The 17156-nt window shown below is 43.3% G+C and overlaps 1 protein-coding gene across 4 annotated transcripts in view; it reads left to right on the top strand.

Moving 5' to 3' along the window:
• HOMER1 (homer scaffold protein 1) overlaps positions 1 to 17156 on the top strand; it is a 154076-nt gene that overhangs the window by 68122 nt on the left and 68798 nt on the right. For all 4 annotated transcript variants that reach the window (XM_067569300.1, XM_067569297.1, XM_067569299.1 and 1 more), the window contains exon 4: positions 5077 to 5169. In XM_067569300.1, coding sequence (XP_067425401.1) covers positions 5077 to 5169 — 93 coding nt within the window. The remainder of the gene's footprint in view (positions 1 to 5076; positions 5170 to 17156) is intronic.

The raw sequence follows: 17156 nt of genomic DNA, 5'->3' as shown, positions 1-17156 counted from the left end.
AGACACAAATTCAGCAATACTATCTGCTAATGTGCTCTGCTATTAGGGTCCAGAATCCTGTGGAAGTCCAATAGGATTCGCTCTGGGCAAAGAGTTCATACTAGTGGACTGTAGTGTTGGAACAGGGTTATAACTTATGAAGTAACTTTAATCTTAGTCGTTTAGAAGACCTTGAAAATGAAATGCAATACGATAATCAGTGTTAAGGACTTCCCTGTGGTTGAGAGAGACCCGGCCGAGCTCTTTTTTACTGAAGAATTTAGTACCAGTTAAAATGAGAATAAGTGTTAGGCATCTTTACAGGTGTAGACTGCCTCATTGGATCCCTTTTAGAAAAGCATAAGAGAAAGCAACTGTGGTACTATTTGTCCATTGTGACAGACCAAATCCTGCAGGTCTGTCAGAGAGTGGGTGAGAGTTAATCTGTGCAAAGGCATCAAAATTATGCTATTAAATAGTCCCCACTACAACTACCCAGGCAAGAAGGAAAGAATGTGGCATACTTTAAGGCCTTATAAGTAGTGTTGCTGTGTTTACCAGAAGAAATGGCAACACTTCATTCATTTTTCTGTTTCAGACTCAAATGCTGCAGGAAGAAACCTTCCAGTGCAGCTTGAGGAATATTATCTGTACTGTTTTATCAATATTTTCTTAATTATGTGGGATTTTTAGAGAGAACTCTTATTATGTCAAATTGAGAGCCTAGATTTTGTTCTTGGTATCAACAATATTTAACTTTCAGTTAGTATTCCTGATGTCTTCACTGCTGCAGTTTGAACAGACTGCAAATTGTTAGTAATGTATGTAGTAGTTCAGAGGGCATACTGAAATCGAGAAACTCCTGAAAGGTTTTCTCACTGAATTAACTGATTTTTCCAGAGAACCTTGGGCCATCCAGAAGACCCTAGCTTTGTTTTCATTGAAGCTTTCTTAGGGTCAGATACTCTGTGCTGCTCCATCCACTCTGCACCTAGAAAAGTGTAGAGCTGGCCTCAGTCCAGAATCAAGGAGTCAAAACAGTTCCCCTGTGCCCACTCCCTCTTCAAAATATCTCCTGATGGACTATCTGTACAGCTGGATATTATTGTGATTTACTCTTTAAAATTTTCTGTTTCATAATCAAATAGCATCAATCTCTACTAAGTCACACAAAACCAAAAAAAAATTCTGAATGACGTTGATTATAATAGAATATGCATGTGCATTCACACACATGCCACTGCATCAATAAGTTTAAAAAAACAAGTTAATGTAGATTGTTTGTTTAAACTGGTGTACATACCTACCCAAGAGACAATTACTCATTAACATGATGTATATCTTGCATTGTTAGTACTTCCAAGGGTTATTTGACGAGCGCTGATTTGATTTTCCTTTCTAATGCACTGGTTCATTTGTTGGCTGCAGGTCTCCCTCTTCATCTTTCAAAACAGAATTTCATATGAGCTTAATGAACAGTTCTGTAGGCAAGAGTGCCTTGTATTCAGCCTTCTTCCAACATTCGATTATTCACAGTAGCAGGAATTCCTCGTTTTTCAAGCATCTTGCTACTTTCTGTGATTCCTGGTGTTTTAGTCCTCTTGGGATGTGCTTATACATTGGCTATTGCATGTGTTATACCAATGTGCTGATGATGAATTTGAAAAGTTAAAGGAGAATTATTGTAGGAAGGAGTTGTTGGAATGGGACTTCAGTTCGGATTGGAGCCTCAGGGTGCCACAGAAATAGTAATTTAGTTAACAAATTTGTTTCTGAAACAATTTACTCCTTTAAGACTTAAGTTACACATAACTCCAGTTTTAATATTCCTTTTCTATGTTTGTGACCATCAGTGCCCCTAGATGAGCCTTTGCATTATATATTTGAATTACATCGGTGTACAGGGGCCCTAATCGGTGTTTAGGGTCCTGTTGTTCTAGTCACTGTACAAACATAGCAAAAAAGACAGTTGTCACCCCAGGGAGCTTACTGCCTAGGTTTAAGAGTAGACTGTCTAGGTGAATGAAACAGACAGGCAGAGCTGGGGAGAGCAAGGTAGCTGTAAAACAAGTATCTTTTTCATAAGTAGCGTTCTCAGCTTGCTACTTGCCTGGCCATTGCCTGTTCCCTTAGGAGGTGTCAGAAAGATCTTTGCTAGGCTGATGATAAATCCTAAAAATTATACTGGTGTTTTCACTTTGTGGACTGCTTCCTCTTGTGCTGGTATTACTGTCCTTCCAGACAAGTCATTCAAATAAGAAAGTCTTTTTCCTCAACACAGCAGCTATTGTAATTGTTACTTTGGTGAAAATCACCAAGCTGAAACCGAACTACTATAATAGAAGAAATTTTTCTCAGGCTTGTTAGATGTTTGGAAGGTCTAAGAAAACTTCTAAAAGGAATAGCTGGAATTTCAGTCTAGACTTTCTGCCCTGACTTCCCACTGCTTTGCACCTTGTGTATTCATTTACACTAATGCAAAGTGTGTAAAATGCTTCCCTATCAGAACATCCTCATTTTGTACTCATTTTGTCCAAGTGTGAAATGTTAGAGTACACAGTGTGTGCAGCAATGGACAGTCTGTTCTTCTGAATGTAGCCAATAATCTTCAGATGAGGAATATGGTGAGAAAGTACAAATTAAAAAATTGATCTTTCAAGCTTGCGTCACTTAAACAGAGATGACGTTCTTTCACTTCCTTAAGAGCAGAATGCAACTGTTCTGCAGAATACAGAACTCCATTAAATGAGAGAACTATTCATTTTGTTATGGCTAGAAAATCATATTCCTATGGATACAGCCAAATTATTTGCTTAGCACATCCTGAGGTGCCAGTGATATTGGTTCCTAGCTTCAGGGAATTCTGAACATTATTGTAATATTACAGGCAATGAGGCACCTCGATGGGATTCTGACACTCTTTGGGGAACTTTGTACACCATGAGCCACAAAGCTTTCAATCATGTGATAATTGTTGAAATATGTTTGATCCACAAATGATGTCCTACTTGTGAAATGATTAGTTTCCTGAGTAGGGATCTTTAGTTTTCATGTCCAGTATTAATCTAGTGGAGGTGTTGGAATCCAAAGGAAAAAGAAGAAAAACCTTTGTGGGAGAAGTCTTAGTCATTGCATCAAAATTGTAGCCAAAATCTGGTGTCCTCCAGATAAATTATTTGAGAAGTGAGAACAGAATATTGACAACAGATACTACATCAGGCAGTGTTCAAGTACTTGCCTAGGCTTTCCACATTTGCATTTGGGGTCATTCCTCAGCTTTGACTTGGTCATATTGTCACCAGTCTTTACCATCCCAGCTCTTGCTCAGTTTAGAGTACATCAGTGTTTTCATTCAAGGTCAGTGCCTGGGGGGAGTTTTTCGAAAGGAACCAGGTTCTCTAAGATTATTGGCACTTTCTGCCTTTTTCGAGTAAGAAGTAATGTCTATTTTAGATGACACCGGTTAGTTTAATGCTTTTTTTTGTTAAGTTTATATTGGTTTTTAAGAACTCAGCTCAATATATTTTAATGTCTGGAGGAGAGAACAAACTCTCTTCTACTAGGATATGGAAAGCAGAATGATCTAGCACAGGCTTTATTGGATTTACCTTCCTCTAGGAAAAGAGAAATCCCTGTTACCATCAAATTCCTCTTAGGAGTCTGCAGTGTGTTTCAGGAAAGAGGCCTAATCTTCTTGAAAAACTCTTCGGAATCATTCTCTCTAAATCACCTCTCTCTGAGACTTGAGAGGAAGGAGATATAATTCTGACATCTTCTGGCAAATAAATCTGTTTTACTGAAGATGATACAATTCCAGTGAGGAGAGTACCACATACCTTCGGACTTCAGTGGACCACCATGAGAACTAAATTATTTACAGTAGCTAAGCAGTTGACCCCTGGATGAAGTTATTCAGAATTGCTTTCATTCTGGTGCCCTTTTTGTTTCGATTTCTGGATCTTTGACAACAGGTCAGGTTTTGCTTGAAAATGCGTGAGGAGGTTATGTAATACAATAGCAGCTTCCATTCCCTTCAAATTCATGCAATCATATGCAGTGTAAAAAAAAGCCCTGAGTATACCAATATCAGAGAAATTAAAAGCTTTCTGAAAATTCTTCAGTCAGATGCTTCTTCATAACCAGTTGCTGTCAAGGAAGTGGTAATAAGAAAATCATAATCCTAATAAAAACGGTAGTAAATAAAAACGGTGGTTCGGACACCACAATGAGTGCAGTGCACATGAATTTGGCCTGATGTGCCTAAACCTGATCTCTGTAATTCCATTACTTTAATAAAGTTGCTCAAAAGATTCATTTCATCCATCATGTTTAAATGAACATTTAATTCAGAATAATTTCTCACTCACTATTAGAGCTAGTTGAACAGTTTTCAGGAAGAAGAGACTGTGCCAGAAACATTAATCTTTTTTATGAAAACTCATGAAACAAAATTTGTGAAAAGTCATCCTTGAAATTAATCTGAACTAAACATTTACTTAAACATAATGAAACACATTCATCCTTCATGTAACTCCATTGACTTCAGTGGAGTTTACATCAGAGATTAATCTGGGTTAGTATTCCTATGGTTGATTTTTCTTTAATCAGCCGTTTGAGTTTCAGTTGTAACCAAGATATGGGGAGAAATCAGTACATTTTCCACATGAAAGGATTAAGAGACTCCTATTGACTTAAGTGAGTTTTTACATCCATCCCAACATTTATATGGAGGAAAATTAATTTCAAACTTCAAGTAAGCTTTTTAAGGCTACCTAATACACTTAATGCCCATGTTTGAGATGGTTTGTTCTCAATATTATTTGTGTGTAGCATTATATTTTTTTGGTATATCCCAATTTTAATGTAGTATTTTAATGTGGTTGTTTGCTTATGGGTGTCTGTATTGTCCACATGCAAATGGATTTTTAAGCGTGTGTAAATTCAAGTACCATAAATAATACAGCACAATTGAGCTAAATGATTATCTGCTAAGGAGGAAAAACATCCTGACTGAATCTATAATCTTATTTTTTAAGATGTTTTGTAACAATGGTTTTATATTTGAACTATAATCTTTTAAAATATATGTACCTTCAGTTTGCAGAAAAATTTCAGGAATTCAAAGAAGCTGCACGATTAGCAAAGGAGAAATCCCAAGAAAAGATGGAGCTAACAAGTACACCTTCACAGGTAGGTTGTATGAGTTGATCTCAGCTCAGATTTTAATAGATTAATAGATTTTATTTATTTATTTATTTATTTATTAGGCAGGCAGAGACCATTGTGTAATGCAAGTGGTCACACTAGACTAAGTCCTGCTTAAAGACCAATAGCTGTGCTTGAACTAGAGCATTTTAAACCAGCATAGCCTCCTTTCTTGATTTGTGGTTTTTGGGGGCATCTAATAAAACATGCTTAAACAATTCCCAATTATCATTAACAGTTTTCTATTTAAATTTTTTCTTCTAGCTGACTTGACTCACAATTATTTTCAGCTGTGTGAAATTGGCCCTTTTAAAGCACCAAATACATATGTTGTTGGTTTGGACTTGATTACACTTGTAATGTATAAACAGAATTAAGTCATGATCACTTGTACATAAGGAACTACTGATTTTTGGTTCTGAGATCAGTTCACCTATCTCTGTTAAGATGAAGTCCAATATAGAATTTCCCTGTGGTGAATGCAACACATTTTGAGTTAGGAATTCTCATCTATGTTTTTTGGAAATTCCAAAGATGTTTTAATACTGTCAGTCTGAGTCCTGCAGTATATGTCACTTGGATTGACGTCTCCTGTAACAACCCAATTTTTTTCCTATACATTATTGATAAGTGCTTAAGGAGCAGGTCTTTCTGTTCTCTAGTGTGATTTGATGATCTGTAGCAGACAAACAGCTAGTTCCCTATCTTGTGCTTTATCTGTTAGAACACTAATCCATAAGCATTCAGTGTAATTTGATTCAGAGTTGTCAATGACTTGGAAATAAGTAATGCTGTTTTTCATGCAGTGCCACTCCTTCTTCCCTTTTGCCCACTCAGTCCTCCTTAAAAAGCTCATAACCATTGATGTTAACATTCTAATTACATGAATCTTCCCACCAGATTTCAGTAATAAGATGTTAACTTAGTGTCTTAAAAATGTTTTTCTCCAGTTTTGCTATTTTTTGTTGTTTTTAAAGTGCTTTGTATTCCGTTGCCATGTCAGTGTTCAAAGCAAACATTTAGGGTCTGACTCTCAAGTACACTAGCAAAGAAAGAGACTTAAAGTAAGGGTAATTTATGCCAGAACACTGTAAAAGGGCCTTAGTGTAAATCAGAATTAGACACATTGTTTTCCCCTATTCCATTCCATGTCTGAACTTCTGCAGAGCTTAGATTACTGGTAAAGACGGTGAATGACTATGTAAACAAATATCCAGTAAATTATTTTCACTTTTTTGAACAATATTGTGTGTTTCGTAGTTGAACATGGGTGTGTGATTGGATCACTTTAAAGGGAGTACAGAGCAGAAACTTCTTTGCTGGTGTTCTGTGACTTCAGATGAAAAACTGTTCTACTTCAAGTGATTGCTCATATCCATTCCAATATAGGTGAGTGCGTGCCCCATGCACTGGTTCCTGGAACCTTTTTACCCTTAGCAAGCCCTGGAGGGCCGGCTCAGGCACCCCCTGGAGTGCCGCGCTCATGCCGCAGTATATCGGGTGCCACCAGCCCTGTGGGCCCTCAGTTCCTTCTTTCCGCCAATTGACGGTTGCTGGAACGTCTGCCTCTTGCTAAACAGCAAGTAGCTTCCCCATTGTTCATTGTTGATTGGTAAATAGTTGTTAAGTATAGCAGTTTAGTTTGAATAGTTAAGTGTTAGATAGCCTTCAGGGGCTTAAGGCTGGGCCCTGCCTGGCTCAACTGGTTTCAAGTCCTGTGCCGCTTGCGGGAAGACTTTTCCAGTGAGCGACCCTCACGACCGCTGCCTCCGTTGTCTCGGGGAGCAGCACCACAAGGACAAGTGTAAAATTTGCAAGGCCTTCAAGCTGCGGAGCCAGAAAGAGAGAGACGCGCGCTTGAAGGCCATCCTGATGGAGTCCGCGCTCTGGCTGGACTCTGAACCAGCGCGAGCCCCTATGGCACCGAGCGTCTCCTCGGTGCGGAGCGCCCCACCGGCACCGGAGTCGTCCCATCAGCAACTTTCGGTGCCGAGAAAGAAGAAGCGGCAGGAAGCCGCCCTCAAGGACTCTCCCGCACCGCCTGTCGGTCTGGGGTGCAGTCAGGAGATGCCCCAGCCACGTGCTGTGGAGACTACTCCAGCACTGGCATCTCCCCACAGGGAGCCTCCCCCGACTCCTGGGGGTGGGGGAGCGCCCCTGCAAGGGCCGTCAACACCAGAGGCGTTTGCTGCAGCACGTGCGCTAATAGGAATGCCCACGCCTCCGTCCCCCCCGTGGCTGAGGACGCAGTGACTGGTGTCTCGGAGTAAACCTACACTGAGTGGCCCTGGTGGGTGGTTGAGACAGGAGTCCAGGTCTCCCGCCAGACGGTCGCGGAGGGTAGAGAGTGCGGGCTCCCCTTCCAGCTCCGACCCTGAGTCGTCGAGCCCCTCGACACCGAGGGCGGTCTAGAGGCTCCCACACGAGGTGACGTCGCTACAGTTCCGCCTCACGCAGGGATCGCACTTTGGGATCTCACACCCCGGCACCCAGTCCAGTGCGGCACCAGTCCAGATCCCCGGCATGCAGCCCGGCACAGGTCCTGGCGCCTGACCAGACCTGACACGCTCGGCACCGGTCTCAATCCCGACACACAGCCAGGCGCGGATCCCAGTACCAGATGAAACCCACCGGTCCCGATCCCCAGCATGCAGCCTGGCACGGATCCCGATGCCTGTGGAGACCAAACGTGCTCTGCACCGGTCCAGATCCCTGGCTTGCAGCCCGGTGTGGATCCCAGTGCCCGACGACACGAACAAGCAACGCCGGTCCAGATCCCCTGCGCAACTTCCGGCACCGGCAGAGACTCAACGGCACCAGTCCCGATCCCCAGGCCGTAGCCAGGCGAGGATCCTGGTACCGAAAGACTCGGCACCGCGCCACCAGTCAAGATCCTCGGAGCCGGGGCGGAGATGTCACAGCCAGCACCACTCCCAATCTCCTAGGGGCAAGTGCCATCGCAAGACCTCAGCACCAAGGCGGAGATCCTATTCCAGCTCCTCCAGCCACTCGGCCCCCCGCTGGCACCGCCGGCGTCGGCACCGACAATTCTCCTTGTCATCTCGGAGCAGGTCATCGATGAGGGCTGGCCGGGACCACAAACATTTGTAGGTACCGCTCCAGCGGCTCGGGGTCCCATGCCCATCAGGAGGCTTCCCAGTCGGTATCGTTACTGGCACCGACATGGCCACAAGGACCTTGGCAGTGGCCCTACTGGGGGCCTTGGGAGGCCCAGATGGGCCAGAGTACGGTTTCGGTCCAGTCTTCAGTGGCCCAACCAGCACACCCCCCTCCTCCTCCCCGAGCCAGCCAGACAGGGGCCATCCCTCGGAGAAGGAATCTGACCCTGAGAAAGGTCCGTCCACAAGGCCCCTCACACAATCCTCCTCATCTTCCCCTGACAATGCGGCCGCCAGGGACCATAGGGCACCCCTGCCTGACTTCAAGGCACACCAGGAACTGCTTAAGAGGGTGGCCAGCAACTTGAACCTGGAGCTCAAGGAGCTCTCTGAGGAGGAGGACCCCCTCTTTGGTGTGTCAGGGTCAGCAGGGCCATCCAGAGTCGCTCTGCCAGTGCACGAGAGGGTTTTGAAGCTGGCCAAGGCCCTCTGGCAAACCCCTGCCTCGGTTGCCCCTACGTCCAAGGGCGCCGAGAGGAAATATTAGGTTCCCGCAGAGGGGTTTGAATTTCTATACAACCACCCTGCTCGGGGTACTCTCGTGGTTGATGCCGCCAACCAACGAGACAGGCAGGGGGCCCAGGGCAATACCCCCCAAAATAAAGATAATAAAAAGCTAGACCTTTTCGGCCGCAAGGTCTATTCTACGGGGGCCCTGCAGCTGAGGATCACCAACCACCAGGTGCTCCTTGGCCGTTACAACCTGAACCTCTGGTCCTCCTTGCAGAGGTTTGCGCAGGGATTGCCACAGGACCAAGCAGCGGACTTTGCTACGGTCAAGGAGGAAGGCGCAGCAGTGGCAGGGGCAGCCCTACAAACGGCCCGCGATGCAGCAGACGCCGCTAGCAGAGTCATGGCTTCGGGCGTTGTGATGCGGTGGTGTTCCTGGCTGCAGTCATCGGGACTGTCTCAAGAGGTCCAGCAGTCCATCCAGGACCTGCCTTTCGATGGCGCTGGCCTCTTCTCCTAAAAGACCGATGACAAACTGCACGCCCTAAAAGACGCCAGAGCTACATTGAAATCATTAGGGCTATACACCCCTCAGGCCTCAAGGCGTCAGTCTCGGCTGCAAGCCCAACGCCAGCCCCAGCCTGCCCCTAGGCCATCTCCCAGACCCGCTCAACTCAGGAAGGGTCGGGACAGATATAGACCGCCTAACTGGCATGACCGACAGGGGTCCTCGGTGGGCCCCCAACAAGGCCCAGCCATGGGGCATAACAACAAGTGGCAATTTTGATGGTGCGCCCGAGGGTGGCACTTTCACCGTCCCACTGGATCTGACCCTTCCGTTCACCCACAGACTCAGGCCGTACTAACCCGAGTGGCAAAACATCACCTCAGACCGCTGGGTTCTTGGTGTAGTCCACACCCTTCAACTCACGGCCTTCCCCACAGACTCTCCCCCTACCCTGTCCCTCTTCAGGGACCCCTCTCATGAGCAACTCCTCATACAGGAGGTGAACTCTCTCCTCCTCCTCAGAGCTGTGGAAGAGGTTTCTCCCCAGGAAAGGGGAAAAAGGTTCTACTCACAATATTTCCTCATTCCCAAGGCAAAGGGGGGGCCTGAGGCCCATATTAGACCTCCGCCATCTGAACAAATTCATCAGACGCCTCAGGTTCCGTATGGTTTCCCTAGCCTCCATCATTCCGCCTCTGGATCCAGGGGACTGGTACACTGCCCTCGACTTAAATGATGCTTATTTTCATATTACTATCCTTCCTGGTCACAGACAGTTCCTCCGGTTTGTGGTAGCTGGCTGCCACTACCAGTTCTCTGCCCTACTCTTCGGTCTCTTGTCTGCCCCCAGGGTGTTCACAAAATGCGTGGCAGTGGTGGCAGCACACCTACGCTGCAGAGGGGTTCAGATCTTCCTCTACCTGGACGACTGGCTGATTAGGGGCAAGTCCAGGGCCCACGTGAGAAACAGCCTGGCACTCACCTATGCGACATGCACCAGACTGGGGTGGCTCATCAACGAGCAGAAGTCTACTCTCACCCCGGTGCAGCGCCTAGACTTCATCGGGGCCACCCTGGATGCCACCCAGGCCAGAGCCTTCCTCCCACAGCCTCGCTTCGAGGTGATGGCTGCCATAATAGACAATCTCCACAGGTCCCCCACAACAACAGCCAGGCATTGTCTTCAACTGGGATTTGAACCTGGTCCTCGCCGCTCTGACGGGACCCCTCTTCGAGCCCATGGCTACATGCCTGCCGCTCATCCTCTCTTGGAAGGTAGCCTTCCTGGTGGCCATTACATTGGCTAGGAGGGTTTCCGAGATACGGGCTTTGACCTCGGAGCCTCCCTACATTGTCTTTTATAAAGACAAGGTGCGACTGAAACCCCACCCGGCCTTCCTGCCTAAGGTGGTGTCCCAGTTTCATTATAACCAGGATATCTTCCTCCCCGTGTTCTTTCCTAAACCACACTATTTGGAGGAGGAGCAGAGATGGCACTCACTGGACGTCAGACGAGCCCTGGCCTACTACATCAAGCAGACGTGGCTGTTCCGGAAGTCGACACAGCTGTTCGTAGCAGTGGCGGACCGGATGAAGGGCTCACCTGTCTCCACCCAGCGCATCTCCGCCTGGATCACTGCCTGCATCAGGACCTGCTAGGAGCAGGCGAAGGTGCCACTTCCAGGAGCTGTGTCAATGCACTCAACCAGAGCCCAGGCCTCATCGGTGGCCTTCCTGGAAAGAGTGCCCCTGCAGGACATCTGCAAGGCAGCGACCTAGTCGTCGGTCCACACCTTCACGTCCCACTATGCCATTGTGCAGCGGGCGAGAGAGGACGTGGGCTTTGGCAAGGCCGTGCTGATGAGTAGCTCGACGCTGACTCCTACCCACCTCCAAGGTATGGCTATTTAATCACCTATATTGGAATGGATATGAGCAATCACTCCAAGTAGAAGGGTTACTTACCAGTAACTGTTGTTCTTCAAGATGTGTTGCTCATATCCATTCCACACCCACCCTCCGTCCCCGCTGTCGGAGTAGGCAGAAAGAAGGGACTGAGGGCTCGCAGGGCCGGCGGCGCCTGATATACCACGGCATGAGCGCAGCACTCCAGGGGGGCGCCTGAGCCAGCCCTACGGGGCTTGCTAAGGGGAAAAAAGTTCCGGGAACCAGTGCATGGGGCACGCACTCACCTGTATTGGAATGGATATGAGCAACACATCTCGAAGAACAACAGTTACTGGTAAGTAACCCTGTTTTCCAGTGTAGTTCTCAGTGGAAAGACCAATTTTGTTTTTGTTTTTCTTACTATAGTATTTTAATTCTGAATTGAATTGCACAGATTTTGGAATATAGACTCACTCATAGACTTTAAAGCCAGAAGGGACCATCATGATCATCAAATCTGACCACCTGCACAAAGCAGGCCACAGAACCTCACCCACCCACTCCTGTAATAGGCATATAACCTCTGGCTGAGTTTTTACCATCCTCAAATCTTGATTTTAAGACTTCAAGTTACAGAGTAGTAGGCAATTTCATCATACCATCCCCTCCATAAACTTGTCAAGCTCAGCCTTAAAACAAGTTAGGATTTTTGCCCACACTACTCCCCTTGGAAGGTTGTTCCAGAATTTCACTCCTCTGTTGGTTAGAAAGCTTCTAATTGATAGCCAGTTTATATCCATTGGTTCTTGTGCCAAAATTGGTCCTTAACTTGAATAACACCTCTCCCTCCCTGCAATCTTATCTTACCTCTACCTTCATTTTGTTTGGCAAAGCAAGCAAGCTTCTTAAGTCTCCTCTTGTAAGATTGGTTCTCTGTTCCTCTGATTATCCTAGTAGCCCTTCTTTGCACCTGTTCCAGTTTGAATTCATCTTTCTTAAGCATGGGAGACAAGAAATGCACACAGTATTCCAGATTGGGGATCTCACCTGTGCCTTGTATAATGGTAATAACATTTCCCTGTCTATACTGGAAATACCTTGCCTGCTGCAGCCTAGGATTGCATTAGTGTTTCCCCTCTACATACCGATTCCTCTGTTCCCTGAAGGGTAGAGGTGAAGCAACCGCCATCCAGGAGTTCATGGGGAAATATAGGAGAGACTGAAATTGTCCAGAGACAGGCAATGACACTGAAGAACAAATAAAAGGAAGTAATACTATATTACATTTTTGTCAAGTGCCAACAGTGTGCATGATTTTTTACAAATTGGAATACATATCTCTTACCCCAAGCAACTTATATTTTCTACATATGAGTGCTAAATATGTATTGTGTTATGCACCCGTTGCCCCATATTTGTAGATCTCATCGCTGTGGTGGACTAGAAAGAAATTAACTCTTATTAAGTACATCCAATACACCTCTTGCCATGACATATGAATGTGCTGTCCATTTAACCCAGACCTGGTAAGGCTCTGTGAGCTGCTTTGTTCTGTCTGGGGAAAAAAGTAGGTAAAAACAGCTTCACAATACCATTCTGTCATCCTCCTAACCCAAGGTGTTGTTTTGCCTGTGAAACCCTGAATTCAACATGGACTAGTCAAGCCATCCATGGCATACTTCGTTAGTGGTCTGCCTGGGAATTCAAACAATACTTTGGGCTGGAATCATTGAACTTTACAGTACAGTTCTGTTCTGAATAATGACTTTGTATAGTGACATTGTGGATTCCATGTTTGCCTGTCAGTCAACTTCCTTATTAAATGTACACAGTTTACAAGTAAATAGATGGGTTTTTCCTATCAATCCTGCATACAATCTGAAAGTGAAGCTCAGTTCTTTACTTGTCCTGCATCATCATGAGTAATACAGATTTTATAGTACAAATTTCTGTCTTCAGTTACTCTTGTACAAACACAATGTCTTCAAATTAAGCCTTTAGTTAACATTTGTGGAACCCCACTGAAGGTAATGCAACTAGTTTTCACAGTGATCACCCTACTCTTACTCTGTGGTGTAAAACGCCTCTGAAATGGGGAGGAGTGGAGCAATGGCTGGCTGACAGAATTCTTGGTTGCATGGTACTTGTAGGACAAATACTAGAAGGAATAGGAGCAATTTAGAGAGGAAGAATGGTCTTGTGTTTAAGGGCCTGCCAGATTCTTTTTAGATTTACACCAATGTTTACTGGGAAAGCCTGCCAAAAGAAAGTAACTTGCTAATATATTAGGTAAATGTACATGTTTTATACAGGTTATAGTATTTGTTTCACAGCGGTCATCTTTATGCTGTTCATAGCTAATGTTACACGGGGGGAGATTTAGTGGAAATTGACAGCTAGGGAAAAGTCTGAAGTGCTTAGTAAAAAAATACTATTAAAAAGCTGGAAATTGAACTATTCACATTTGAGGCCAAAATTTTGAAAAATGGGTGCCTAAAGTTAGTCTCCTAAACCGTCAGGCACTTTAATAGGTGGCTTAATCTGTATATGAATCTGCTAGCTCTACTGTGGAGGTTTCTTGGGTTGTCTAAATGATTTGTGTAAGGCTTTTAGAATCTGGGTAGGATATGAAAATGAAATGTCCTTTTTTCAGTTAGGAATACTTCACTTTTCAGTGAATGTACTAAATACAAGCAGATGGTGCATAATGAGTGAACCTTTTTATTTTTACATTATCATAAGACGAATATAAGATTTCAGTCATTATTTATTTTGATCATTCTATTTATACCACATACATGATGATAGTTTCCTTATGATAAATTGCACTCATCTTGCATCTTTGACAGCATTAGCAGTGCCCTGGCCACTGATTATCTGTATCAGGACTACTTCTAAGATTGCAAATCTCTGAGCAGCTTTTAAATAGCCATGGAAGATTATATTAAGCAGGACCCAAGGATTGGCATTAAGTCTTGGAGCAATGGGTAGAACTAGCCCAATATTTAATTTTTTGGTATGCTGGCAATTCTGGAAAATCAAAAGAAATAACTGGTTTTGGATTCAGCAAAATATTTCATTTCAGTTTTGAACATACTTGATTGTTCTTAGTAAAATTAAAGGAAATTTCAAAACAAGTTGTGTTTTGAACCAAAAAATCAAAATGTTTTGTTTAGAAAATGTTTAAATGAATTGTTTTAGATTTTTTTTGTATTTGTTTTTGGGTCCGCCGCGCGCCCGCCGCGCCGCCGGCCCCCTCCCCCCCCCCAATTGATGAACAAATTCATGCAACATCAGGGGGTCATCAAATCTTAATTCCCCTTCCCTCCATCCTTCCCCCAGAAAGATTCTGGATTAAAGATTTTGCCTAGCTCTGCCTAGTGAGTGGTTTAAAGTCCAATATCCTGCAAACCTTCAAGACTAAAGAACAGTGTTTTATACCACTGGAGAGCAGTGTGTTCTTTTGGAAACGATTTGTATTTCTTATTTTGAACAGTGGTAGAATATCAAGCCTTAACACTTTTATAAAGATACGATTTGCAGAAAATCTTAGATCCCTTTAGTTTCCTAAAAATTTTAATTTACTTTTTTCCTTTCAAGGCCTGAACAGTTGGACTTGTGGAACTAAGTGAGCCTTACTCTATTTTTTTATGCCTACAGTTTAATAAAGTATCAGTAAATTTTTTGAAACTCAAGCATAGTTTTCCTGTAAAATGTGTGACACACAAAACATATAAGGTGGTGTACAATGGAAGTTTTGTTACTTGTAATGCGGGCAAACAACTGCCATTAAACTTCTATGTCACTTCACCATGTATTCTCTGTATATACAGTGAACATGGATTTATATTAAATTCTTTAAAATTGCTTTTATGTTCAATAGAACTTGTTTTTACTGATCACATGTTATACTGATGGTACTTTCTAAAAGTTAGTCCCATATATGGCAATTTGATTTCACTTTTATACTGATTAAGGTGGTGGGAATTTGTTTGTTTGAAAGGATCAGATTAAAATGATGTTTTCAAAGGCAGGAAAAAACTTCTCACTTGGCTGCAGGTAAAGAATTTTTTAATATAAGGTCTAATTATATGGGAGGCCTAATTATAATTTGATTGACCTACCTTTGCAGAAAAAAGCCTATTTAGAACCTGATCTAGCCGTTCAAGATACAGATTTCATATTGTAGATCTGCATGGATTTGGATGGAATAATTACAGAGATTTGTCAACAGAAATCCAGTGTACTTAAAATAGATTAACTTGCTTTGCCCCAAAAATGGTCCTAAATGTAATTTACGCATTTCTTTAAGTTCCTTTAAACTGAAGTAAAATTTTTAATGTTTAGGACTAGTTCTGACCTCAGATAATTGTGCCTATATATCTAATGTCACCAGAAGTTGCTTTATATATCAAATGACAAAATTTGGGCTAACTACCTATTTTATATAGAATTTCATAATATATGCTTGTATATATTTCCCCAACCCTGCTGGCAGCTGTTTTTCTTTCACTAATTTTTTCTCATTTGGAACTGTTCTGCCTTTAACATTCACTGTAGTTAAAACTAAATTCTGAGTTTCACAAGAGTACAAAAACACAAAGTAGTTTTGGGTGCACAAATGGTAACAAGATCACTATTGAAAGAAACAAGCACTTACTCCCTATATTTTAAGTTAATAGATTTTTCTTTCTGGAATGGAGTGGGAAGGAGTGAAGGGAATATTTGTATGTGCATTCTGTGATTTTTTTTTCTTTTCAACAAACATTTATTAACATAATACAACTATAAGTCAAATATTACAGAAAACTTTTTTAAAAGGTAACTTTGTATTATGCCACTTATACAACTCTTTAAGAGGTAAACACTGCATATGTGAATCAAAACAAAATGTGAACAGTTATTAAGCATTTTTTTACAATGTTTTGACTCTTTTTTTGTAAAAGTCAAGTTGAAAGTAATATACAGTTTTGACCTTGAATATTTTTGATTATGCAATAGCTGTCCTCTGGGGATGGAAAGGAAACCTCACCCTTCAGTCCTGTTAAAGAAAACTAAGGTTTATTTGTCATCCGAAATGGGAACTTTGTGGTCTGGTTCTGTCTCAATGCCCTTGTCAACTTTTCCTGCAGATTTAATGACTTGGAGTAATGGGGTCAGATTCAGAAGTGGCAGTTCAAAAGGACTAGTGCTTGTAGATTAGATGTTTTTAAGGCAATAAATCTAACTGGGACAGAATGTGCAAAATAAGGGCCTGATCCTTTAAATTATGAGCACCTTTGGCAAGGCTCTGTGGACCCACAGTTCGCATTGAGGTCAATGTAATCGAGGGGATGGGGAGGATAGAAGTTAGCTTTTACAAGTGCAGCCTAGTTCCAGCCCATGGGGTTACATAACAGTTGCTTTTGCCTCCCACCTTCCCCCCACACCCCAATTTAGAGGTATAAAAAGTGCTAGAGCCACAGGATGTGTTTAGTCCTGGGAAAACATGGTGCTTCCTGTAACCTGTTCAGAACACATACAGAGAAATGATACACAGTAAGTGGAAAAACTCTAATTCCCAGACTTAGAATTTAGGACCCAGGTTAAGCAATGTTCCTTTTAAAATTATAGTGAAATATGTCTAATGACCAGGATTCAATTAATATTGTTTGCTTGATAGAGACCGCAGAATACAAATGTACCTGTCTTGTGGTGTACGGTGGTGCAGATTGTACTAGTGCTGTACAGTAGTGGATATCTTTTAAGTATGGTCAGGGATCCAGAGACGCACACTAGTGGAGACTGCTTGAGGGATGGGATGAGTTACCTTGGCCAGCACTATGTAAGTCCAGGCCATCCTGGCTGAACAAGGTTTGCAGATAGACCTTTGTACGGTTTTTACTTTTTGTTGGTATGCAGGTAAAACTATGATTCTGCTTTGAGTGCTGTCCCTGTGGGTACTCCAC

Source organism: Emydura macquarii, unplaced genomic scaffold (genome assembly GCF_026122565.2).
Source record: "Emydura macquarii macquarii isolate MOO-44397 ecotype Brisbane River unplaced genomic scaffold, CSIRO-AGI_Emac_v2 contig_2897, whole genome shotgun sequence".
NCBI classification, from domain to species: domain Eukaryota; kingdom Metazoa; phylum Chordata; order Testudines; family Chelidae; genus Emydura; species Emydura macquarii.
This window is presented reverse-complemented; position numbering and strand designations above follow the sequence as displayed.